General features: G+C 31.8%; 1 protein-coding gene across 6 annotated transcripts in view; it reads right to left on the minus strand.

Moving 5' to 3' along the window:
* The window catches only part of CCPG1 (cell cycle progression 1), a 59,649-nt gene that overhangs the window by 1,403 nt on the left and 32,526 nt on the right, over positions 1-25,720 (minus strand). For 4 of the 6 annotated variants that reach the window (XM_051980684.1, XM_051980687.1, XM_051980685.1 and 1 more), the window contains 7 exons: positions 24,253-24,379; positions 23,239-23,315; positions 21,472-21,676; positions 19,850-19,942; positions 17,881-18,135; positions 5,587-5,705; positions 2,396-3,936 (listed from right to left, as the gene is read on the minus strand). In XM_051980684.1, coding sequence (XP_051836644.1) covers positions 2,396-3,936; positions 5,587-5,705; positions 17,881-18,135; positions 19,850-19,942; positions 21,472-21,676; positions 23,239-23,315; positions 24,253-24,379 — 2,417 coding nt within the window. Of the gene's footprint in view, positions 1-56; positions 1,862-2,395; positions 3,937-5,586; positions 5,706-17,880; positions 18,136-19,849; positions 19,943-21,471; positions 21,677-23,238; positions 23,316-24,252; positions 24,380-25,720 lie in introns of those variants that run through there. The other 2 variants (XM_051980690.1, XM_051980688.1) reach the window with 2 other exon arrangements.

Here is a 25,720-nt window from a genome sequence, read left to right on the forward strand (position 1 = left end):
AGGGCTATGTAGTGATGTAAAAAAAAATTTTTTTAAGAGCTGAAATCTAAAAAATATACATTTAAGTTTATTAAAACTTTACTAATGTTAAAAGAATTACGATTTTATCAGTGGGAAGAATATTTTGTGCCCAGATTACTATAGCCCAGAAACTTTTCCACCTACCTCAAAACCACTCACTGTGAGCCATTCTTCCCAATAGTTAAAACAATTTTTTCACAAAATAAGCTTCTCATCATGTTCCTACTTTAAGAATTTGCTCCTTAGTGGAGCAAGTCCAAGATTCTCAGCCTGTCATTTGCCAAGGCTCAATAATAACTGATACTTACCTAACCAAACTTCTCTACCACAGCTTTCTATCATGAACCTTCATATACCATCATGTTAACCCACTAATATGAACTGTGCTCATATTCCTATTACTATGGTTTTATCTTGTTTTACCCCCAATTTTGTCTTTTCCCTCCTACTCCTTTAAGTGCAAGTTCTACTTCCTCTGTAGCTTTTCTTAAAATATGAATAGATTTTCTCCTTTATCTGAATATTTCTGTAGTACACATTCTAAAGATGTAATAAATCATCATAAATCACATTTACATATGTCTTTTATTCTCCCAATTAGATTAAAAGTTGGATGGTACCAGTGAATAGAGCACTGGGCCTGGACTCAGCAAGATCCAAGTTTAAATTTTGCCACTTACTAAGTGTGTAACCCTGACCAAGGCAAGTTTCTTGAGGATAATAAGCTGACTTCCCAATCCAATACGATTAAGAGCTAGATGGTGCAGCAGATATATTGCCAAATTTAAGGTCAAGGAGACCCAAGTTCAAATTCAGTCTCATATACCGGCTATCTATTGTATGATCCTTGGCAAGTCACTTAGCCTCAGTCTCCTCAATTATAAAATGGAGATAATAAATAGCACCTACCTTCCTAAGGCAGTTGTAAGGATCAAATGAGATATTTGTAAAGAGTTTAAGCACAATGCCTGGTACACAGTAGGCATGTAATAAATGTATATTCCTTCCCCTTAAGAGCTCTATGTTTTATGGAATCATGTATTCTGGTGTAACCTAAGGTGCTATGGATACAGAAGATGTTTATAACTATTTATTGACACTATAAAGATTGGAAGAAGGCAAAGTGGTATCTCTTAAGAATTCCTTAGGGAAATCTTTTTAAATAGATTAGAATGACATAATTAGCCTATCAGCTGTTTATATCTAATCATTTGCTTTTAACGTATTCAAGGCAGCTCTTAAAAGTTTAAGCTCTCCATTAAACAAGTCATTGAAGTCTCCTTTACATAATTAATATATTTAGCAAATCCTGTCTTCATTGGTATTACATGACCCAGTCTACTATAATTATGCAAAATTCTCAGTGCTTTTCTATATGTATGTGTAACCTTGAACAATAAAATCACTGAACTGAAAATGACTATAGAAACATGAACTTAAATTGAGATTAGTCATTTCATTGAAATAGCAGGTATGCCTTGAAATTCCTATTTTAAAATTTAATCATATGAGTATTATGGTTAAGAAATATAAAATAATCATGGGATGATGCTTAATCATGAATATCATCAATTACAAAGTCAACTAAAAAATACTGAATTACTTAAGGGAAACTATTACCAAAAAGAAGCCACACTGCAAGAAATATACACAGAAAAGAAAAGATCTCTATTATTAAAGCTTCATCTTGGCAGGTCTCAAAATCTTTCCATTTTTCATTTCCAAAATACTTATGTGCAGAAACAGAAACAGAAAGGATACTGTTGAAAACCTGTCTGGCAGCTTCTCCTTTTGGGATGAGAAACTTGAACCATCTGTATCCTCTTATTCAGTTGTCACTCTAATATATGTATCCAAAATCAAGGGTTTTCAGTGAAGAATGTATTTTTTTACCAGTGGAAATGAAAAGCAGAAAAATGTTACTGTTTTGACAAAAGACAAGGGAAGCATCATAGTATATATATAGTGTGACTAAAAAACTAGGGGCAGATTTCCATAAGCTATCTTTTTAAACTTGGGATTTTTATAGTCAAAATAAGTATGTTCAAAATACCATTTTTATATATAAAATTAAGTTTCAGAATAGTTTTTAAAGACTTAGAAATTTGCTAATAAAATTTCATTTATATATTAGGGAAGGGGAGAAAAATAAAGATTCTACATTTTTGATAAATTTTTTTTCATGATAAATTTTGTGTGTGTATATCCATAATTCAATCTGGAACTAACCAGGAAGATTTCCGTCTAGTAAAAAAAAGAAAAAAAAAAAAAAAAAACACTTGCTAGTTTCAGTTGTATCCAAAAAACTTCTTTTATAATCTGTAACTATAATATTTAAAAGCTATTCCAATCATATGGTACTATAGAAACCAACCTGGGTCCATACTGAGGGTAAAATGTGTCACCAAAGAAATGTCTATATATATAGTCATCCAAATCCTCAAACACTCCATGATTATCTACTTGATATTCCTTCATGTCTTCAAGATAATCTTTAACATCATTAACAAAGTCAGTGAACAACATCTGATCATGAATAAAGACACTGTTATGGAAAAACTTATTGATGAATTGCTGTAGTTCTCCCCAATGATGGAAGTCACTTACTTCTTGCTGCACATACCTTTGCATTAACTGATAAAATTCATCTATTCTTACAGGGTCTAATACTCTGTTGAAAAGGCTAATAGATTCCTGATGAGCACACTCAAAAACACCTGAACAGCCTTTTGTTAGACGGTGATAATTTTTCACACAGTCTTTATCGGTAGTGCCTTTCTGGGAATTTGTGTTTTTACCAAGTGTTTCAAACTGAACTGGTGGTTTTTCCTGATGTCCACATTCAAGAAAATCAGAAGGGTTCTTTAAAAAGTGGTAATTTCTTACTGAATCTTGACTCATGCTGCACTTCAGGGAATTTGTGTTCTTCCCAAATGTTTCAAACTGAACTGACTTTTGTTTTCTTCCTGATCTTGCCATGGTGGGGCTTTTATGATGTGTGTTTTTGGAATGTGGTCTAGGTTGCGGATGCAAATATTCACGATAAACAGTTTTTGCTTTTTTAGTTGCTTCATCTCTTTTATCTCCAAATTTTTTATTCCCCTTTTCATTAAAAATATTTTTGGTGGTATCTTTGAAATGGCTGAAGGTAGACTTAACAGAATCTGAAAATTTTTTCAAGTTTTCCTTAACAGCTTCTTTAGCCTGTTTAATCTTTTCTTTATGGTGCCTTACAAACTCCTTTGTTGAATTCTTCATGGCATCAAAAGTTTCTTTAACTGAACCAAACAAGGTCTCTTTAGACTTCTTAGCCTTGTTAGTTCCCTTGCTACCTTTATTTTTTTCACTGTTTTCTTGTCTTCCACTTTGATCTTTTGCTTCAACATATAATCTTTCCCATAAATCAGATCGTTGTTGTTCAAAGTTTAGCTTCCATTCCAATTCTGTTAATCTTCCTCGTAAAATTTCTATTTCTTTATTTTCAGTCAACGAATTGGGAGAGTCTGCATCACCTGCTGACTGCTGACTGCTTAAAAGGTCCAGTTCTTCCCTTAAGGCAATGGTCGTTTGTCGTTCTTTTTCTAGTTCCTTCCTTAGCATCTGTGCTTCTGCCAAGAGGGTCTCTTTCTGACTGAGAAAGCTATTAGTCTTCAGCTTTTCCTCTTCCAAATGCCGTTTAAGTTTTTGGTTTTCAGAAACTATCAATTCAGTACTTGTTTCTTTATCTTCTAAATTCCGAATTTGTTCCCTAAGTTTCCTTAACTCTTCCTGTAAGGAGGACAAAGCTTTTTCTTCCTTCTCCAGAGACATTCTTAAATGCTGGTTTTCTGTAGCAAGGCTTTTCTTCTGTGTTTCAAAAGCTATCTTCTCTACCTCAGTAAGCTTCAAACATGATGCAAGATTTTCTTTAAGCGACTAACATTTAAAAAAAAAAAAGTAAAAAAAAGACTTCAGTATGATTTATCTAATAACATGAACTTTATCTTTATTATCTCTGTATGCAGTGAGCATTTATTATATAGAAAAATATCTCTTAAGCAGTGTTTTACATTTACCACATGCTATATAGCATAAGAAAATTGCAATATAAGCCTAGAGATACCTAATGAGTAATCTTTCTACTGATTAGTAGAATACAAATCATTTATTGTTTTATTACTAAAGAAAGCTCTCTAAAACTATCACCATTACCTACCCCAAATGAAATGTCTTGGCAGGATATATTCCACCTTCTAACATTTAAATGTTTTATATTGATATAGAAACCTTATCATTACTAACTTTTCTCACTTAATTTTGTGTTTAAGGAGGATGAGATAGGGGTTTTATGTAAAGACAATGGGGAAAAAAAAAGGTAGGTCAAATGCCCAAAAATAACCCTACCTCTTTGTTGATGTTACAACACGTAAAACTGGATATCAACAATGTCAATTTCTCAGACTTCTGCTGGTATTGTTCTACTACTACCAGATTCCTTTAACATTAAATGACAAAGGAAGAATTCTCAAATGCTGACAGGACAGCACGGGCACAGCAGGCTACTGTATGTTAGTATCTAGAAATAAAGTCCTTCTAACCAGTTAACTCCCCTTTAGGAGAGAAAGTGTTTCTGCTTGAGGAATACCTTAAGTAGCTTGCCACATAACCAAGAGAAGCTTTCCAAGGCAAGAAGATGTTACAAACATCTCACATCTTTGTTATGAGAACTTGAAAGAACCAAAGACTTATCTTTGGCCCACAAGAAAGCCTAATTAAAGGAAAACTTGGGGGGAGTAGCTAGAACATAAAAAAGTTCTAATGAGCTACTAAATGTAGGCCAAGTGGGCAAAAAAAATAATATATAAAACACTAGCAAACTTCCCTCAGAAAAAGTGCATTTTGATGAAGACTTGGATTCATAAACTTCACGAAGTATGGCAGCATTCTTTTCTATATATCTAACTTATCCAGCTATCATACCTTCAGAACTTCAGAAATAACTTAGAAAGATCTCCCTACTTAATTCACTTTATATGAATTCATGCCTGAAATGCTCTCCCTTTTCACCTGCCATTCTGAAACCATTAAGTGTCTTCAAGGTACTCTGCTGATTCAGCTTTAAGGAAGCATAGGTCCCCTTTAAACCATAAAGGGGGATTAAAATAAAACTAGTGGAGGATTTATTAGTTGTAACACAGTTTAACTGAATAAATATATTTTTAGCCAATGAATCACTTCAAGACGAAGAAAATACAAATTACCAAGTATTCAGTGGTATTAAGAAAATAAAATAATTACTAGTCCCAGAGAAGTTATTAAAGACTCCAAAGTTAGCCAAATAGTTATTACAAAGTTGTAGGAGCTACACTAGTTTTATGTAGGCAACTGAAGAATTCTACAGCATATGTTCATTAGCCAACAGAGTATTTAAGTAATTATAAAGCTGTATAATGATAAATCAATTGAATTTTGTTTTTATAAATTTTTATGCCAGTCCTATCCTATTTGTAAATGCTCTAACTTTAAGTTTTTATATAGCATACTCATATCTTTAAAAAAAAAATTGAGAGTAATATTAATACCCACCTTATCACCAGAAGAACCTTGTTCTTGCTGACATTGGTAAAGATAATCCTTCATTCCATTCAATTCTTCAGCATGTATCTTTCTGACTAGTTCTTGACGTTTCTGAATCTGAATAGTGCCTAAAACAATATTTATTGAATTCTTTACAAAATAAGCCAGACAACTTTATAATTTATACCTTCATTTTTTTTTCATTTCAAAATTCAAATATTTTACCCAAAAGACAGTAAAATCACACTTATCCAGACTCTCAGGAAAAAATTTGATGTAATAGCAAAATGCTAATAATCCTTTAATTCACAATTTTCTAAAGAATTATAATACAATAATTATTAAAAGTATGCTGCACATAATTTGATATTTGATTAGGATACTGGAGGATTTTAGTATTTCAGAATCACTAGGAATTCACATCAGTACATGTGCAGACATGAATAATGTTTTGTGTTTCTGATTTTGCTTGACTGTTTTTATTGCTGCAAGAGAGCTATTTGTAGTCTGTCGGTAGTGACTACAAAAAAGGGAGAGGAAATCAGTCAAATAAAACTTTATTTTTATTTATGTACTGAGTAGGGAACACAGGAAGGTTTTGTTATTAGCATGTTAATTTTTAAATATATTTAAACTATCAACAAAGATGACTTCATACACACAATATTTTTCATCAGTTTTGAATATGCTGAAATTCATAAAGAATTTTTTTAAATGTTTATGTCAGAAGGCAGTACTTGGTGATCTGGCTGGCATCTGGATAAATGAGATTTATGAAGCACTAAATATTGATTAAAGTTAATGAGAAAAAGCTAAGTTAAATGTCATTAACTTTTCATGTACACCAACATAAGAGATGAGGTTTAATTAATTTTTTTATGACAACAAAACTAAAGAAAAACTCTGAACAACTAAGAGAGTTTCATTTTGTAATGTTTTGTTTTTAAAACCTCCATGAAGAAGCGTCATTGCCCTCTTTTACACAGGCAGAAAATGAGGCCCACAGAGTTCAGTCTTGTACAAGCATACCTTAGTTTTATTGCACCTTTATTGCACACTTTTTGGATAATGGTGTTTTTTATAAACTGAAGGCTTGTGGTAATCCTGCACTGAGCAAACCTATCAGCACCATTTTCCAATATGTATTCACATCGCATCTCTGTGTCATATTTTGTTAAACTTCTCAATATTTCAAACTATTTCCTTATTAATATATGTTATGGTAATCTGTGATGAATAAACTTTGAAATTACTGTTGTAATTATTTTGAGGTACCATAAGCTGAGCCAATGTTAGGACAGCAAACAATCAATTAATGTGAGTGTTCTAAGTGTTCCCCTAACTAGCCAGAACTAGCCCTGTATCTCTCCCTTTTCTCTAGCTATTCCTTATTCCCTAAGACACAACAATATTTAGGCCAAGTAATAATCCTACAATGGCCTCTACAGATTCAAGCAATAGAAAGAGTGAACGGATGTAGCAAATTTCATTGTTGTATTATATCACCCAGATCAGTCAGGAGCCATCAATATGGTGGCAAGACCATCCACCAGCAAAAATGATCTGCTGAAGGCTCAAATAATGGTTAGCACTTTTTAGCAATAATCTATTTTTAAATTAAGATATGTACATATTTTAGATATATTATTTCATACAGTAGACTATAGTTTAGTGTATTATAATATTTTATATACAATGGGAAACAAAATTCACGTGATTCACTTTATTATTGATATTTGGTTTATCATGGCAGTCTGGAACAAAACCAGCAATATCTCTAAGGTATGCCTGTTATCTATTAGCAATATAAACCATGAACAGAAATGGAAATGTAACAATTTTCAATTCTACTTTTCATACCGCATATGTTTATGGATGCAGCCCAAAAATATGAAAAGGAAAAAGCTACCAAATCTTATCACAATTCTACTCTTAAAGCTAATTTTGGCAGGGACCCATGCAAGCAGAGTTTTTAGGGAACTCTTAGGAAAGCCACAACTTTACTGTCCTCTCAAAAGAACTAAATAGAAACCATTATCTACTTTAAATTACACTAGGAAAACTAATCAGACATTCATGCTACACACATGCTGCTACATGCTTCATGCACATACACACAAAAAACACAATTTAATAGATTAAGAAATGCATTTGGTAAACAACTCATTTTTAATCTTCTAAATTTTACAAGATGCAATTATCACCAAACTGGTGGCTTTGCAAGAAGCAACAAGATATTGTATCAGTAAACTGACTTCTATTTTCATATTTTTCTTATTTTTTCAAGGGATAGAGAGGAGAGTAATAAAGTAACAGAGAAAAGCAAAAAAAAATTCTGAGATATCCAGTAAAGGACCTAAATAAAAATGCCAGAAAACAGACATATTAATGTCATGTAAAAAGTTTGATATTTGCTATTTGATAATATTGTTTGAGATGTAGAGTAAGGGGAGGCAGTTTGTCATATCAAAAAAAAAAATTGTAATTCATGTCGGAGTCAGAGGGACAACATTTGGCTTTGCTACTTAATATCTGTGTAATCTTGGGCCAGTCTCTGAGATTTCAATTTTCTTATCTAAAATGCTGGAGGATGATCTCTAAGAATGCTTTCACTTCATTGAACTTAAGGGAACTTATATTTGTCTCTGCACTGAAATATTTGTAAAGCATATACTGTGTTGTTGGTACTTAATGTTTATTAAGTTTTTTCCTTCCTTTAGTGTCCTGTATTATGCAGAGAAGTTAAATTTGTTTGTCAAATTTGTCAAATTTAATCCTCCTTAATAAGAATAATAAGGGATCATTTCAATAGCCTTTTAGTCTTCTTTCTTACTTTACCGTAGAATACCTGAGTAGAGGATAATTTAGGTTAACTTTGTAGAATCAATAGATTTGATTTTATCTGATAAAAATTAATGTCAGACACTAGCCAAGAAAATACAGAAACAATCTGTGAATTTCAGTAGCTATTCATAAAATATTTCTTTTCATACTTTGTCTAGTCAGACTTCCTACCTAAAAGTGTCTTACAATCTAACTAAGTCAAATTCTGGAAAAGGATAAAAATTAAAACTCATAACAAACTAGTGAGAAAGTGCTTCATGATAACTACATTTTTAGAATACCAAAGCTAATTAACATATATATATTTGTACATATATACAACAACTTCTTGGCTGCAGTACTTTATTTGTAGAAACTTAATTCAATAAAACCTATGTCACCAAGCTCAGCTTGCAGAGAAAGTTGAAGAAAAAATGATAAAAACAATTTCACATTCCCTACAGAATTATTTTGTTTAAAGTGGTACCATGTTATATAACTCCATCCCAATTTCCAGTTGCTTCTAGTGCTGCCTAATGAGATGTGGTTAAGAATAATCTATGATGTGCCAATGAATCTGTGATTGTTTAATGTCTGTTTAAATCTAATCCATGTCAACCAATGGACTGATCATAGGCTTCCAAAATAGAACTTACAAGTTCTCCTGGCCTGAAATAGTACCACTTCGTATTAGTATTCAGACCTCATGTCTTAAAAAACAATTATGATAAAGGGCTATCTTGGACACAATAATAATCAAAATTTCCATCACAAAAAACTAGATTCCATAATCCATATATCCTTGATCTTCTCCCCCTCCTATCTTCTGCAGAAAATTGTCTTCCCCACTACAATTCTACTTCTATCTAATCTAAACTCTTTCCCTGTCTCCCGCTTCCTTTCTTTTTGTCTGCAGGAAATCTCAAGTCTCCCGTCCTTTAAAAAAAATAAGGTTTTACTAAGGTTACCTCATTCCCTCCATTTATCATTTTCTATTTCTCTTCCTTCTCTCAGGCAAATCCTGTTAGAAAGGCATCTATAATCAGTCAGCACCTATCCTTCCTTTCATCTCACTTTTCTTAACCTTCAGCAATCTGGCTTCTTGGCTTCATCATTCAACTCCAGTCCTAAATTTCCAATGATTTAATTACCAAACAAATAAAAATTCTTATCCTCTATATTTATGTACTTAATTAACACTATCAAGCACTCTTCCCTCTGTTCTATACTCTTTTTTCTCTGGTTTTGTGTGACAATGTTCTCTCTTGGTTCTACTTCCTATTGTTCTGACCAAAGTATCTGCCTACTTTTCTGGTTTATTGGTTATCCTATGCCCACTAACTACAGGTATACCTAAAGGCTCTTTTTTGGATCCTTTGCTCTCTCTATAGTCTCATTTATTCCCATATTTATAAAGATAGCCGATTCTCTCTCCTGATCTCTAGGCAGACATCAACAAACTCTCTTTGACATTTCAAAATTTCCATCTTAAACTGTTTTGAACTCAGGTCTTCTGACTCCAGGCCTAGCATTCTATCCACTGAGCCATCTAGCTGTGGACCTGAATTCAGGAAGACTCATCTTTCTGAATTCAAATCCAGTCTCACACATTTAATAGTTGTATGACTCTGGGCAAATCACTTAGCCTGTTTACTCTTATATAAAATGAGCTGGAGAAGGAAATGGCAAACTACTCTAGAATTTTTGCCAAAAGAAAACCTCAAATGAGTTCAAAGACACTACTGATTATTAGAGAGGTGAAAATGGGCTAATATGAGCCTCACCAAACTTAAAACTATAAAAAGGAATTCTATTTTGTTTTTCTTTTTCTCTTCACTCCTTTGCTATCCGCCTGTGTGCTTTACCTCCTGTTCTCTCATACATATATTTTATGTATATAGATATAAACTATTCTCAAGGCTTTCATTATCACTTCTATGACTACTTTCAAATCAATCTGTCTTTCACCAAACTTTAAAACTGTTTCTACAAATATATTATGCATTTTCATTGAGATATCTTATTGCCACCTACAATTCAAAATATTCCAACTTGATTTCAGTCCTCAGTCCCATCCCCCACCCAACCTCTCTCCCAATACTATCACCAATATCTCTGTCTGTCTATTGAATCATCATTCACTCGAATCAAAATTTCAGTCAGCTTTCATCTTTTCTCTATCATCTATATCCTTTCTAATTATCAGCCAACAACCAAAAGTAATTGAATTTTTTTTCTTTTTAAAGTGTTTTTAATATTTAACCCTTTCTTCTCCATTTCCATTGTTTCAACCATAGGTTCATCTTATTATTTATGACTATACTAGTAACCCATATGGCCACCTTCTTGATACCTAATAGGCTCTTCTAAACCTATTTCCTATCCTATGAGGCACTAATGGTTTTAAAAACAATTATGTTACTCCCCCTGCTGAAGAAATTTAAAATTCTCCATATTTCATATCAAATCAGATTTAAAATCTTCTGTCTCTCAAAATTCCCCACTCTGGCCCAATCTCATTGATTCAACCTTACTTTTCACTACTGTCCTTTCTGCCCTACTTTGAACTGTTTCCTCACAGTTCCCACAAATATGAAATAATCACCTTCATCCTTTTGTTCACATTCCCTAAAAATGATATCAACTCACTCCTCTTATCTAAAATGTACTTTATCCTTCAAGAATCAGATCCACTTCTACTTTCACAAATCTTTCCCTGACAACTCTAGACTCTTAAGAACTTGTATGGTAAACATATACTGGTTGCAACACAATTTATTCATGAAATAGTGAATAATACAAGAAGATTAAGTGTTTCTCTCCAAAAAGATAGTAAGGTCTCTGAAAAGAGGGACCATGTTTTATATTTATTTATTTGTTACCTCAATGGTACCTAGGATACTACTAAGCACGCAGTAAACAATAAAACCTGCTATTTGAAAAACCAATGTCTGTGGTAAGATGATCTGATCACCAAAAATACCATAAAACAACTTCACCTGATTCTTTAAAATATATAAATTCATCTAATAAGCAAAGACAAAATAACAAAAGTGACTACTTCATAAGGAACTTTTTTCTAAATCATTAATAATTCTCCCAGTTACATTTTAAATATCAGCCTCCAATACAATAAAAAGCTTGCTTAACCAGCACTTTCAGTTTTACACTAACAAAGTAATTCTGTGCTTTGTTTGCATAATGATGTTTGTTATTATGACCTGGAAGTACCTTTTGAAACAACAAAGATCTACTTAAATTCATTTTTTATTTTAAATATACTAACAACCACATAAAATTTAACTAAACAAATTTTTATTAAGCACTAGGTATAGAATATCACATAAGGCAGTAGAGCTAAGAAGAAATCTGAAATAGACCCCAAAGAACCTTACAAACTAATTATGACAAAACACATCCACAAAGAATCTTACAAGCTAATTATGACAAAACACATCCACAATATACAAAACAGAATATAAGTGCAAAGGGCAAAGAATTATTTAAGTCAAGGGCAAAATGTTAGAAGAAATGTTGAGAAGAAATTGCTTTCAAGTGGGAAGATGGGAAAGAACAGGAAGAAAGGAAGACTTGATCATGAGATTGCACTTGAATTGGGTCTTTAAAAAAGGGGAATATTCCAACAAAAGTAACTGAGAAGAATCCCTTCCAAGAAATGAGTATAAACAAGAGCAAAAGATATGAGAACAAGCAAAGAAGGCACAATAGGAATAGTAAACATGCCAAAAGTTCAGAGGACTAGACTACATCAATCCTGAAGGGGAATAGTATATGAAATTTGAAAGTAGAATGGAACAAACTTTTGAAGGGCTTTAAATACCAACAGAATGTTCTACAGGACAATGGAATCATAAGTAGTAAAAAAACATTTTAGGAAAGACAATTTGGTCACAAGCTGGGAGTCAGAAGGATGAGTTGGTCAGTGATGAGAAAGACACAATTGGAAAAGGCAAAAATGGGACACTGGAAGAGCACTTGGCAGGCCATGACGGCAGTGTGAAAAGAGATGAGGAAATGAACTAAAGTGGTTTCAATGGAAAGGAAAAAGGGATTCAAGTAAGTTTTAGAGTAGAATCATAAATATATAGCAATTGACTTAAGACATGAAGGATAAGGGTGAGGGAAAGGGAAGAGTCAAAAATGAAAAGTAAATGAGAGAACAGTGGCATCATTAACAGAAATAGTACAATTAGGGGCAAAAGTAGGCAATAATGGTTGCAGTATTTATTAAAGAGATGAAAAGTGCTATGTATTATCTTAGTGATCTTTTATTTATTCTCAAATCTGCATTTTTAGTTTTGAGCTAAACATATACATCTCCCAACTAGTCATAGAGCATTTCTGTCTGTAACGAACCACCACCAATACATTAAACAGAATACTTTAAAAGCCAAACTTGTGATTTTGCCTGAAATATTTATCTTCTTTATTCAATAGTTCTATCAATGCCATTAACTTAGTACTCCATGTTAGAAACCCCACAATGCTATAATGTACATGAATAAGGATGGAGACTGAGCCTGTGATTTTATTTTTACAGAGAATTCCAAGATAAAGAAATCCCTTCTACTATTAAAAAACAGAATTTTCTCTGCAACTTACAGTTATCAGTGCCCAGAGTACTAGTTAAGTTAATGACTTGTCCAGAGTCTGGGAAGATTGTATCAGAGGTAAGATTTGAACCAAGCTTTTCTAGACATAAGGGAAGCTATTCAATAACCACTAAGCCCTGCCTGCTCACAAGATGTCAGTTGTTTTTAAGGGCAAAAGAGTGGCCCAGGTCCTTTCAACTGGTTACCAAATTACCAATTATATCCTCCTGCTTCTGCCTTCCACCACTTATCCATTCTAATAAATTATGACTTCTAAGGTTCTTTCCTGCCCTAAATATATGTTGTGATCACACTCCTAAATATGCCCTGTATTTTGGACTGTTGTGAATTTAATCACAAAGTTCCTTAGGCCTAGAATGTTCTTCCCTCCATTTTTAAATTTCTACTGTTTAAACTAATTGTTTAAAGTCCCATCTAAGTAATTCTTTCCCTGTGAAATGTCTCGGTGATTTTTCTCTCCATTCTTTATTAGAATTATTCTATATGTTTTATTTTATAACTGAGACATAAAGACAATATCAAAAGAATCGAAAATTACTATCACTCAGAAAGTAAAAGAAAAGATGTCTGGTGGGTATGAGGAGGCTGCAATGTATCTATCACAAATGAACATCCTGAATTCTCATTTTTCAAAGTTGCTACCAGGAAAATGTATGACAGAAAAAGAAGATTGGTCATTCATGTAGAAAGGATGAGAGATGACAAATAGATAGCCCAAGTACTTACTGGTATCTGTGAAGAAAAAGTGGGGAAAACTTCTAATAAACTGGGTAAACTCGAATTTATAGGACAACATGGACTAAAGTCACACATGATAGGTAGGCAAGAATGGGTTATAAATTGTGTCTTAAGAGAAACCAAACAAACTGATGCAATCATAGAACACTATATTTAAGTATGTGTGTCTTATACCTGTATTAGACAATAAGCTCCAAGATACTGAAGACTACTTCCTTTTTATATTTTATATTTTTTGTCTCTACATTAACCTAGGATAGTACTCTACTTGCAGTATTATTTATGAAATTTTATGGAATTATTTATGGAGCTATCCTGTAGAGAGTTAAAAATATGGATTTTAGTTCTGGAAATAGGTTGGAGATAGATATATAGATCTAAAAGGTGATGATTAAACACAGAATAAACAACATCAACAAAGGTGAAAATGTAGGAAAAGATGAAAGCAAAGCATAGAAGAACACTGAAAGACACAAGTCAAGCCAAGGGAAGAGAAATGATCAAAAAGGAGACAAATTAGTAATAACAAATATTTCTTTTAACTATGGTCAAGGAAGATAAGGACTAAAGTTACCGGATTAAAAGGTAATCATTAACCTTTTGGAGGGCTATGAAAACTGAGAGGAAAGAAATTAAAAGTTTAAATATGAAATAAATCCACCTATGATCATATTAAATATACAAGATATGAATAAAATACAAGCTAGGAAGATAAGACAGACACATTCTTCCCACCAATATGGCCTGTATACAATTCAAATGTGGACTGTACATAGCATTAACTTTCAGTGTACTTATTTTTTTTTTCCATTTTAAAGATTTTATTTTGGGGATATAATCTATATTAAGACCAATGAGATTAGAGAGTTTGGGTAGGATGGATGTGCCTAAATACACTACAACTTTCTACATCCAAATATATGTTTCCTTCAAATTAATCCTTGAGGGTACATTTTCTGTTTCAATGATACTGCCACTGGACTAAAATATTTTTGTAATTCCTTTCTTGAAACTGCAGAACCTGAAGAATGTTATTTAGAACATTCCTAAAAAATATTCAAATGTTTGCCCTTTTGAGGGTAAAGTCTCATGGATAATTTATCTGGCTCATACATTGGGCTCAATGATAAAACTAAAAGTACTGAATTTGTGTTGTCTGTTTATTTTCTGAGTGCTCAAACTGTTTCTAAAGATAATTTTAGAAAACAATAGCAACAGCACTGGAATACATATATAATCTCCCAGAAGTAACTACTTCACTTATTTGGCTATATAAGTTCTGGTATTTTTTTTAAGTCATTCATTTCTTTACATTATATTCATAACATCACATTACAGTCATCCTCATACTCTCATCACCAAAAAAGCAATTTAGGATAGTAAGATATAATTACAGAAAAGTTAAGTTACCACATCTTATTATAATTAATCTGAATAGATTAGTGAGAAAATGCTCACTAATAATATATAATAATAGTGTGAATGCTTTGTGATTTCTAAGCACTAACATGCCATTTTATAATATTTTTTCATAATAGGGAAATAGTTTTCAATGAACAGATACCTTTTCTTTCTAAGTATTTTTAATTTTTTACCAAATGCTCAAAGGCCATGCAATGTATGGGTATTTAGTGCCATCTGGGTTAATCATTAATTTTGATATTTTCTGGTATTAAATTCTTTAAGCAACAGAATAAAAGATATTTCTTATTACCTGCAGGTTTACCTGTGGAAAGACAACATTTTATTCAAATAAAACCAATAAGTCCATTAGTTAACTACTAAACAATTTTAGATACATAAATATACACACACATGAAAACATGCAAAGTATCCATTCAGAAGATGGAAGAAATGAGAATTATCAGTAATGATTTAGGGGTGAGGGAGGGTTAAGAGCCATAGGAAGGCTTTCTGGAGGAATTATGTAAATAGTATTTTGAAGGATGACTAAGAATTAAAAAGAAGAAAAGAGGGACATTCTAGGGATGAAATAAAAAGAACAAGAATTCTAGTGGGAAGAAATCTCAGTGTGAAAACTTCTTCTTCTGATACAAATCCCAATTAAGCTATGTAACTTTAGTGATTCTAAAGGATCTGTCAGAGGCTATATATCTTCCTCCTCCCTTCTAAAAAGTTGCTATATGAGTATATTTGAAATCCTATTTCTAAATGTCCTTTTTGAAAATTCACATAGGTAAACAAAATGACATTTTGAGAGGTATTTATAAGAAACTATACCTTGGTAATATGTAGCAATCTGTCATTACATCAAAGAGTAAGAAGTATGTCATTTCTCTTACTAGCACTAAGAAATTTTTCTGGTACACCAAATGATTCTACTGTTTAATACAGAATTGTAAATTACTTTAGCTGCCACTGGAAAAGGCAGACAGTATATTCTCGATTTTTTATCTTAGGAAGATAAAGATTACCTTCTATCTATAAGGATTAAGAAGATAATTTCTTGTTAAGTTCATTGAAAAAGTATCTACTAAGCATATTTCAATTAAAGCCAATGTCACTTTGGAATTTGTTCATTATTTGAAGAGAAACATCTGATTAATTATATTGTGAAAGTTAGGGCAATCTTGAAATTACAGCACTTGAAAATCAGGAGACAACATTAAGATTTACAAGTCTCAAATAATTAATAGTCTCTTTCAGTACATTACAACTGAATCTGCCCAAAATGTCTTTATATTCTTGTTTACAGTCACTTATTTTTGTCATGTTGATTGAGTAAGAAAGCTAACCCACACACAGCACATAAAGGAAGCAGACCAAACTCTCCCAAAACCCTATTAAGAGGCACTTAAGAACCTGATAAAGCAAAATTTTAGATTACCTAATAAACTGAAAATCTGGTTCAGAATTAAGTACAGATTGAATATAATTATTAGTGAAGTTAATGGTTATATTCTTTCTAAAAGAGTTCTTCTTAGAAGTTCAACCCTACCTTTACCAGAACAATCTTTTCTCCAAATTTCCTCCCCCACTTTCTTTAAGACCACTCCATGTCCCATTCTTTGACAAAGACTCCAAATGTGAGAGACAATGTGCCCTTTGAACCTTTCTGATTTTTATTTGGGAGAGGCAATACAATGCAATGAAATTAAAATAACTTTCCGAATTTTATTTCTCATAGTGACTATATAACCTTGAGAATGGTCACTTACCTCCATATCCTTTTACTATAAAATGAGGTTAATACTTAATACTACCTATACATCACATGATGAATGAGGGAGGCACTTGTAAATTTTAAGATACCATATAAACTGATTGTTAGAATACATAGGAAATGCTGAGCAGAATCAATTACACTGACAATAATATCCTAAGAGAAAGGGATAAGTGATTAAGAAGTTTCCTTAATTGTTTCACTTAAATTATAGATGCTACATAATTTATGAGAAATTCAATGCACAGAAACATCAATGATATATTAAAATATGGAAAAGTCATGAAGAAACATCTTAAATTTTACTAAATCATAAGACCAGCAAAAGTCAAAATATAATCCTACATATAAATAGTAAGAAATTAGTAATAGTAGATTTCAAATGTAAATTTCAGTTAAATATCTCAAAAGCATTTCATAAAGTTCATGACCTTCATCTTTTCCCCAAGGGCATGATGCTAGAATGACTAATTACTAAGTTACTATACTATAATTACTATTTTACTCATATCTTATAGTCAATAGTCAACAGTATTGTAAAAACCTATATTTTTAATCCTACCTATAAAAGGACAAATATCTTTTTTATAAAACTCACTGAAAATACTACAAAGCCTTTATAGTAATATAGTTAATACTTTTCAAAACACATCTATCATTTGGCCACTCTAATCACATTAACCCTGAAAGACGCAAGTTTTACATATATGTGTTTGTCTATATGTATACCCAGACACACATATACTCACATGGATATGATAATAAGGATTCCTATTTTACAGGAGAAAAAAGCCCAAGGAGCTTAAACATCGTACCATCTAATTAATCATAGAATCATTACTAAATAGGAAACAGATTTGACCTCAACACCCTGACCACTGCATCATCCACATGCTCATAATCTGACTAATTCTTAATTCTTACCATAGAAATGTCCAAAGCCCATGCTGATTGCAATCACCAAAGCTAGTATAATACATTTGTTGAGGCCACTACTGAAGGGGCGCTGAGGCACCTCTTCCTTGGGAGGGTCAGACTCGTGTTCATTAGGTGGCTTATCCTCAGATTCTGAACAAGAAATTGTCTTCTTTCTAGCACGTCGTCTTCTCACAGCAGGACTGGGCTGATGACTTGTTTCATCACTACTTGACTCATCATCAGTAGGCTGAGATGGAAACACTATTAAAAAAAATTACAAGATGTGAAAATTAGTTTTAAAAATTTTCTTGCAACACAGAACGATGAAAAGTACTATTATGATGTTTGATTTTTGACACATATATTTGACATGTATTTCCAGAAGGAATCTATTTGGGATTAGGGGGAAAATGCTCATTGACCTCAAGATGTTCTTCATTCCATTTCCCACCTGTGGAAAAGTAATCACTACATTCTAGCCTATTCTTAGCCCTTCAATAGAAATAAAGTCTATAAATTGCGTGAATTCAGAAGAAAACTGAAAATACTTTGTCAATTTGATCCCAAAGAAAGACAACTTCGAGACAATTTTAAATGGTGGAGGAAAAAAAAAACAGACTACTAGATACCTATCCAACAAATTTACAAGGTGCAGACAATGCACACTTCATTTCCATCATTCCATTATATGGCCAGGAAATTTGTTTATCAAAAACTAGAAAAATCCTTCCCTTAATTTCCTACTCTTACTAGACAAATATAATTTGGTAAATTGTCAGATATCAGCAAAAGAAGAGAAAAAGCAGCACTTCAGTATTAGAAATAGCTCCTCAGCAATGTAACAGCATATGATGATTATAAATCTACAAATGGAAATAAAATAATCTAGGTTTCCAAAGGAAAGCTACAAGAACTAAAAATATCTCTACTCAAGTGAATTTTATTTTTCTTTTCCAAACACTTCCCCAACATAACTGTCACAATTTTTTTTTCCTACTGAATTTCACTTAAAATTTTTCCTGAGTTTTAGTCACTTCTCAGTGTAATTAGTAGCAATAGACTAGTAAAGCCCAAAGGTCAAACTACATGAAAAATAATGTCCACAATCCAATAAGGAGAAAGATCAATTGGAGAAGAACAAATCATTAACTTAAATTTGAGAAAATGAGCTCCAAATCAAGTACTTAAGTATCATATATTTAAGCTGGCTATGCAAGTAAGTGTCAAGCCACAAATCTGATAAGCTTTTTAGGCAATGTTTTTCCAAGCAGATTACACAGATTCAGATAACTCTCAGAATTATGAAAACTAATACAGAGGTAAGAGGCATGCATAAGCATTCCTAATTTTTCACGACCAAGAAAAAGTAGAGTGAAATTAAAGACATAAAGGTGAAGTCTGTTTTCAATGGTAACTCTTTAATATATCATCTCCAAGGATGTTCCTCAGGTGAGTTTCTATTTTCATGGACAAAGAAAGAATTAAAACAAATCCTTACTTAAAATAAATGCTTTCATGGTCATAGTCTGAATGGATCATGTAGTCAGACTCCTGTACTTAAGAGTAATCAAAGCATTATTAAAGAATCATTTTCTAACTATAACAACAAATGTAAAATAATTTTCTGTGTATGTCACCATTTGTATTGCTAGCTAAAAAGCCAGTTTAAACTATTTCAAACAGCAGCAGCCACACATATCCTCATTCAAAATCTATTTCATCTAACACTGTTTTGCTCTGTAACCCAAGCAAAATTACAGCTAAAGCAATCAGCTGATAAAATGGATTTTGAATCCATTCATAAAATGTAAGCAATTCAAAGTCATGCAAGAAGCTTAAGCCACACGGTTGTTTTTTAAACAGGGCTAATTTTGAACTGTTGTTTTAGTATTATAGAGCACAAATGGATTTTTAAAGCACTCAATAAATGTGACTATACAGCTCTATACAAGCTGATCAGATTTAGTCACACCACCTTCAAAGAGTTGGCTCGGGACATGGTGCTTCAGTTGATCATCCCATCCCCTTATATACTCTGGAATCTTCCACAGCTTCTCCCACCATCTTTCTTTTGTGAATAAAAAAGAAAAAGATACTTTTAAGCCTTTGTTACAAAGAATAAAAAGGAAAGATTTGGATATATTTTGGAAAAAGATTAAATTAAAATTTAATCTATTATACTATAACATTTATCTAGGTCATTATTCATGCTTCTTCTATTGCATTATATGTATGACCAAAAATAAACCACCACTACCACCATCATAGACACAAATAACTGATTTCTACGACTCTTCGACAAATGCTAAGATATCACTGAGTTATTTCTTAACCTTATTCTCCTTTCTGGATCTCCTTCATTAATTTCTAAAAAAATTTATTTTAAAAAATGGAGAGGTTATGATTGACACCAATGCACTTTTAAAATAAAAATCATGATATTCTGTCAATGTATAACTGAGAAAGATGTTTATTAATACTGATGCCAACAGGACATTATTGAAAGGAAAAAGAAAAACATCTCTACAAAATTATAGCAGCAAAATTATGACAGCAAAAATTGGGGGAAAAAATACCCACGTATCTAACAATTGTGAAGAGCTGATCACTATTGTGTATACATGATGTAGTGGAAAGAACTACTATTTAGAATTCAGAAAGACTTGGGGTCAAACCCAGTATCGTGTATTTCTTAGCTATTCTCTGTAACCACAGGTAAAATATCCTTAATTTCTCTAAAGCTCAATTTTTTCAAATGTAAATAAAATGAGGTAAAGTATCATTCTTCTTTGTTATAAGAACCAAATGCCATATAAATACTTTGCAACTTTAACACTCCACTCTATATTAGTAGTATTCATGAATGCTAAGTCATAGGAAATGATAAATATACATAATTTAAAAATAAGACTCAGAAAGCAAGCAGAATAAAAAAGAACTAAAGAATACACACATTTATAACAATTATATAACCAATAAGAAAAGGTAAAAAAGCAAGAAAATTTTGCAAAGAGATATGAAAACAATGAGGATAATTTTGTTATTACCTTTTTAATGATAACATATATTTTCTTTTTTTCTTTTTTGATAACATACATTTTCAAAATTGTAGATTAAGTATAATTTCATATCTGATCATTTTCTTTTTATCCCTAGTAGTGTTTGCCTATTTTGTATTAAATGTAAGATAAATCCTCAAATAATGTTTCATTTTTTAATGACATCATGAATTGACAAGCCTTACACTTCTGATTTATAAACACATGGGATACAACTATACAGTAATGGCTCCCTGATATATTACACAAGTATTTAGAACTCTCAATCAGAAACTCCCTCTCTAATGCATAATATATTTGCTCTATAGCTCACATGGATTTAGAGAATTGCCCAGAATATTGAGAGATTCAGTGAAATAATTAGAATCATACAACCAGGGTATGTCATACACAAGACTAGAAAGGTTCAACTTTCTTATTGTGCTAATATGATGTAATTCTTTCAACAACCTAGAAGCTGAGAATTTGGTAAAGAAAGTTATATAAAGTTTGACAAGGCTCAAAATTTGAAGATCCTTTATCTCTGTAAAGTTCTTACCAGTATCTGGCTGGCAAAATGTATACTGGCTACTAGAGGAAGAACCTAAGTTAAAATCTTCAGGACTCTGAATGTCCTTAATAATTGTAACTTCTTCTTGCGCTCCAATTTCTTCCAACTTAGGTGGTTCAAGGGTAACAATGTCAGAATCATCGCTGATAGCCCCAAAATAAACATTGTCATCAGGTGACTTTTCTCTCTCTGTCTGAGGAAGAACCACAAGATTGTAAATTAGTATAATACTTCATAAAATAATGCATACATATTAGATGCCTAAATCTTTATTATCTGCAGGGGAGAAAGATATAAAAGTAGTAAACAAGGATAAGTATAGTAAGGGAGAAGCCTAGTTCTCAGTTGGGCCATAAAAACTTGAGAAAATTTACATGTACCTAACTCATAATTCCAAATACTACAACAAAGTATAAGTGTCAAAGTAAAATGCCCTATTCATAATAATTTTTGAATAGAAAATCCAATTTGCTTCACTTTGTTTAAAAAGTTAGGATATCTTCACAAGAATTTCATTTTAACTTATATTTTAGTTTAAATTTCTGTTCTGATTTTTTTTTTTTAAACAAGACCTGTGACTTCATTATTACAGTTTGCCTGGAACATAAAAACATTATTAAGTGAAATGCTTAGGGTCACATTGCCAGTATATACTAAACATGAAGTTTAAAGCAGTTTTTTCTTACTCTAAGGTCCACTATGCTATGTACTTCTCATTTGAATTATGTATATAGATCACAAGATCTAAAAATATATATTATATTAAGCCTCTTCAATCTAATTAAAGAGGCCTGGCTATTTTCAGGAAAATTACATTGCAGGTGAGTGAAGAGTTACTAAATTAGGTTTTCTTTATAATACTACTGTTTCTTCTGAACTAAAATATCTTCAAGGTTTTAATCAATGAAATCAAATCAATCAAAATAGAATATATATTTGATCTCTATGAACAAAATGAATCAATAAATTTTCAAAATATATAACAAAATTTCTTAAATTTTGAGTGGAAACAAAAAAAATTCCTATGACATAATTTCTCTATCTTAGAAATCTTGTTCATATACCAAACTGAGCATGCTCTTTGACCCAGCATTATCACTCTTAATTCTATATACATATCCCAAAGAGATTTAAAAAAAAAAGTAAAAGGACCTATGTGTATAAGGGATTTATAGCAATTCTTTTTGTGGTGGATAAGTATTGGAAATTGAGAAGATATCCATCAACTGGGAAATGGTTGAACAAGTTGTGGCATATGACTATAATGGAATTCTATTGTGCTATAAGAAATGACAAATAGGATGATTTCAGAGAAATCTGGAAAGACTTACCTGAACTGGTACAGAATAAAGTGAGCAGAACCGGAAGAACACTGCTTATAGTAAAAGCAATACTATGCGATTATCAACTATGACTGACTGACTTAGCATTTCTTAGCAATACAATGTTCAGGAGGGTAAAGAAAAAGGATGATAAAATTTAGAACTCAATGTTTTTTAAAAAAAGAATGCTAAAAATGATTTTTATGTATAAATGGAGAAAAATATTTTTAATTAATTAAATGAATTTTAATACACATTGCTTTATGAATCATGTTGGGAAAGAAAAATCAGAACAAAAGAGAAAAACCATGGGAGAGGAAAAAAATAATAGAAAAAAGAAGTGAACATAGCATATGTTAAAATTTTTTTTTAAAAGAAATAAAATCTTGTTCAGCATTTAACCAAAAAGAAAATGGGAATCCTTGAAATTTACCTCAAGAACTGAGTTAGCTTCTTCCAAAGCTAGATATGTAGTTTCTCCCATTAACACTGTACCACCTTCACTATTTCCTGATATGGAACAAAAATAAATTATATTATTCCTTTATTTTAAAATGCTTTTTTCAGTATCCTGTAGAGTTTTACACAAATTATGCCAATAAAAGACTAGTTCTAATCTAGACCAATCACAAATATAGACCATATACACACAAAAAATACCTTTTGAGAGATACTGAGTAATATATCTAAGAAGCATATTTTTTAAAACATTAATGTCAATTTTTTAAACATTTATTTCAATTCAAATAAAATGTTAGAGTGACAAGACTATTGGATCTAAATTTGACTTCTTCTGGACCTCAGTTTCTTCATCTGTAAAGTAGCCATTCATCATAAAAGCTTCTTATGAAAACATTGCTGTGGTATACTTTTCTGCCCTTGACTCTGGCATAGGATTAAATATGTGGTTTCCTGTTTTTGTTTCAAAATTCCATTGTTCTTTTTGGAACATTCTTTCCACCATATCCCCTACCCCAATTACTCCTCTATTAGGGTAATAATCTTAACTTGAATAAGCCATTAGACTTATTAGTCTAATTAGACCTTGACCATAAGATAAGTAAGAGTATGATACAATTTACTACTAAGTTATTGGATAGAAATAAACTATATTTGTTTTATACTGATAGAGAAAAATAAGCTTTAAATTTTTTTAAACTACCACTACATTGCTGATTTTTTTTCCTCCTTTTTCATTTAAAAAAAATTTTATTGTATGGGATGACCCTCTATGAGCAGGTAAGAGAAGAAATACAGGTAAAAATTTAAATAATATAAAACCAAAAGATTCTAATAGTATTATCCCCGGTAATTCAGGTTTTGAGGGCACAGGACTAGTGTCTGAGTATATGTCAAAAAGACTAGATACTAGTTATCACAAAAGAGGGCTTGAACTTACTGGCTTTAGTTTTCTTTAATTTTTTTTCTTTGTTTTTTTACTACTTACCTTTACCTTCTTGATCTAAAGGCTGTTCCTGATGTATCTCCTGCACTAAAGCTGTGTACTCTTCTGATGCAAACACAGGGCTTTCATTTGCTACATTTTCAGAATTCACTGTCTCTATATCAGACCCCTAGAAAAAAAAGACAACAATGAAACATTAATAATTCCTGATCTTTAAAATTAGATGAAATTGCTTTGCAATTCAGTCCTCCTTTCTCAAAAAGCTTACACTCTAAGGTGAAAAAGGTAAGTAGATATACAGAAGTATATTCAAAATAAATATAAGTTATGAATAGTTCAATACAAGAAAGTTTAAGACAGCCACTGGTAACTGGGGAATGGGAGAAAGCAGTGCATGTAGAAAAGGCATCTGAGTAGTTGGTGGTGCTTGAGATGAGTATTAAAAGAACTAAGAGATTTTATAAGAGGAAAATGAGAAAAGAAGGCATTCCAAGGACACTGCAATAAACAAAGAGATGAGAAAAGGAATATCTTATTTGAGGAAAAGAATGGAAGAAAAGTAGTATCCAATGAGACTAAAAATAGTTTGAAGCTAGCTTGTGAAGGGCTTTAAAAGATAAACAGAGGAATTTATATCTGATCCTAGAGCAGACATTGACCTTTTTTGTATTACAGATCACTTGGCAGTCTGATAAATCCTACATACTCCACCTCAGAATAATATTTTTAAATATTTAAATTCTATGTATAAATTTAAATACATATATCATAAAAGAAATCAATTTTATTATAATTATCAATATACTTTTTATTTTAAAAAATTCATAGTCCTTAGGTTAAAAACCCCTGTTCTAATGGCTGAATAAGCTGTGGTGTATGAATGTAACGAAATATTATTGTTTTATAAGAAATGATGAGCAAGCTGATTTCAGAAAAGCCTGGAAAGACTTACACTGGTGCTAAGTGAAGTGAGCAGAACCAAGAGAACATTGTATATAGTAACAACAAGATTATATGATTATCAACTGTGATGGACTTGGCTCTTTTCAACAATGGATTGATTTAAGGCAATTCTAATAGACTTGTGATGGAAAATGCCATCTACATCCAAAAAGGGAACTATGGAGACTGTGAATCAAAGGATAGTTATTTTCACCTTTTTTTCTTATTGTTTGCTTGGGGTTTTTTTCCTTTCTCATTTTTCCCCCTTTAGATCTGATTTTTCTTAGACAGCATAATGAATATGGAAATATGCTTAGAAGAACTGCATACCTGAAGTCAGGAGGACCTAAGTCCAAATTTGGCCTCAGACATTTAACACTTCCTAGCTGTTAGATCCTGGGCAAGTTATTTAACCCCAAGTGTCTCAGCCAAAAAAAAAAAAGAATTGCACAGGCTTAACCTATATTGCTTTGCTTGCTATCTTAGGGAGAGAGAAAGGGGGAAGAGGAGAAAAACCACAAGGTTTTGCAAAGATGAATGTTGAAAACTGAAAACTGAGTAGATGCCC

The sequence above is a fragment of the Antechinus flavipes genome, chromosome 2, assembly GCF_016432865.1.
Source record: "Antechinus flavipes isolate AdamAnt ecotype Samford, QLD, Australia chromosome 2, AdamAnt_v2, whole genome shotgun sequence".
NCBI lineage: Eukaryota > Metazoa > Chordata > Mammalia > Dasyuromorphia > Dasyuridae > Antechinus > Antechinus flavipes.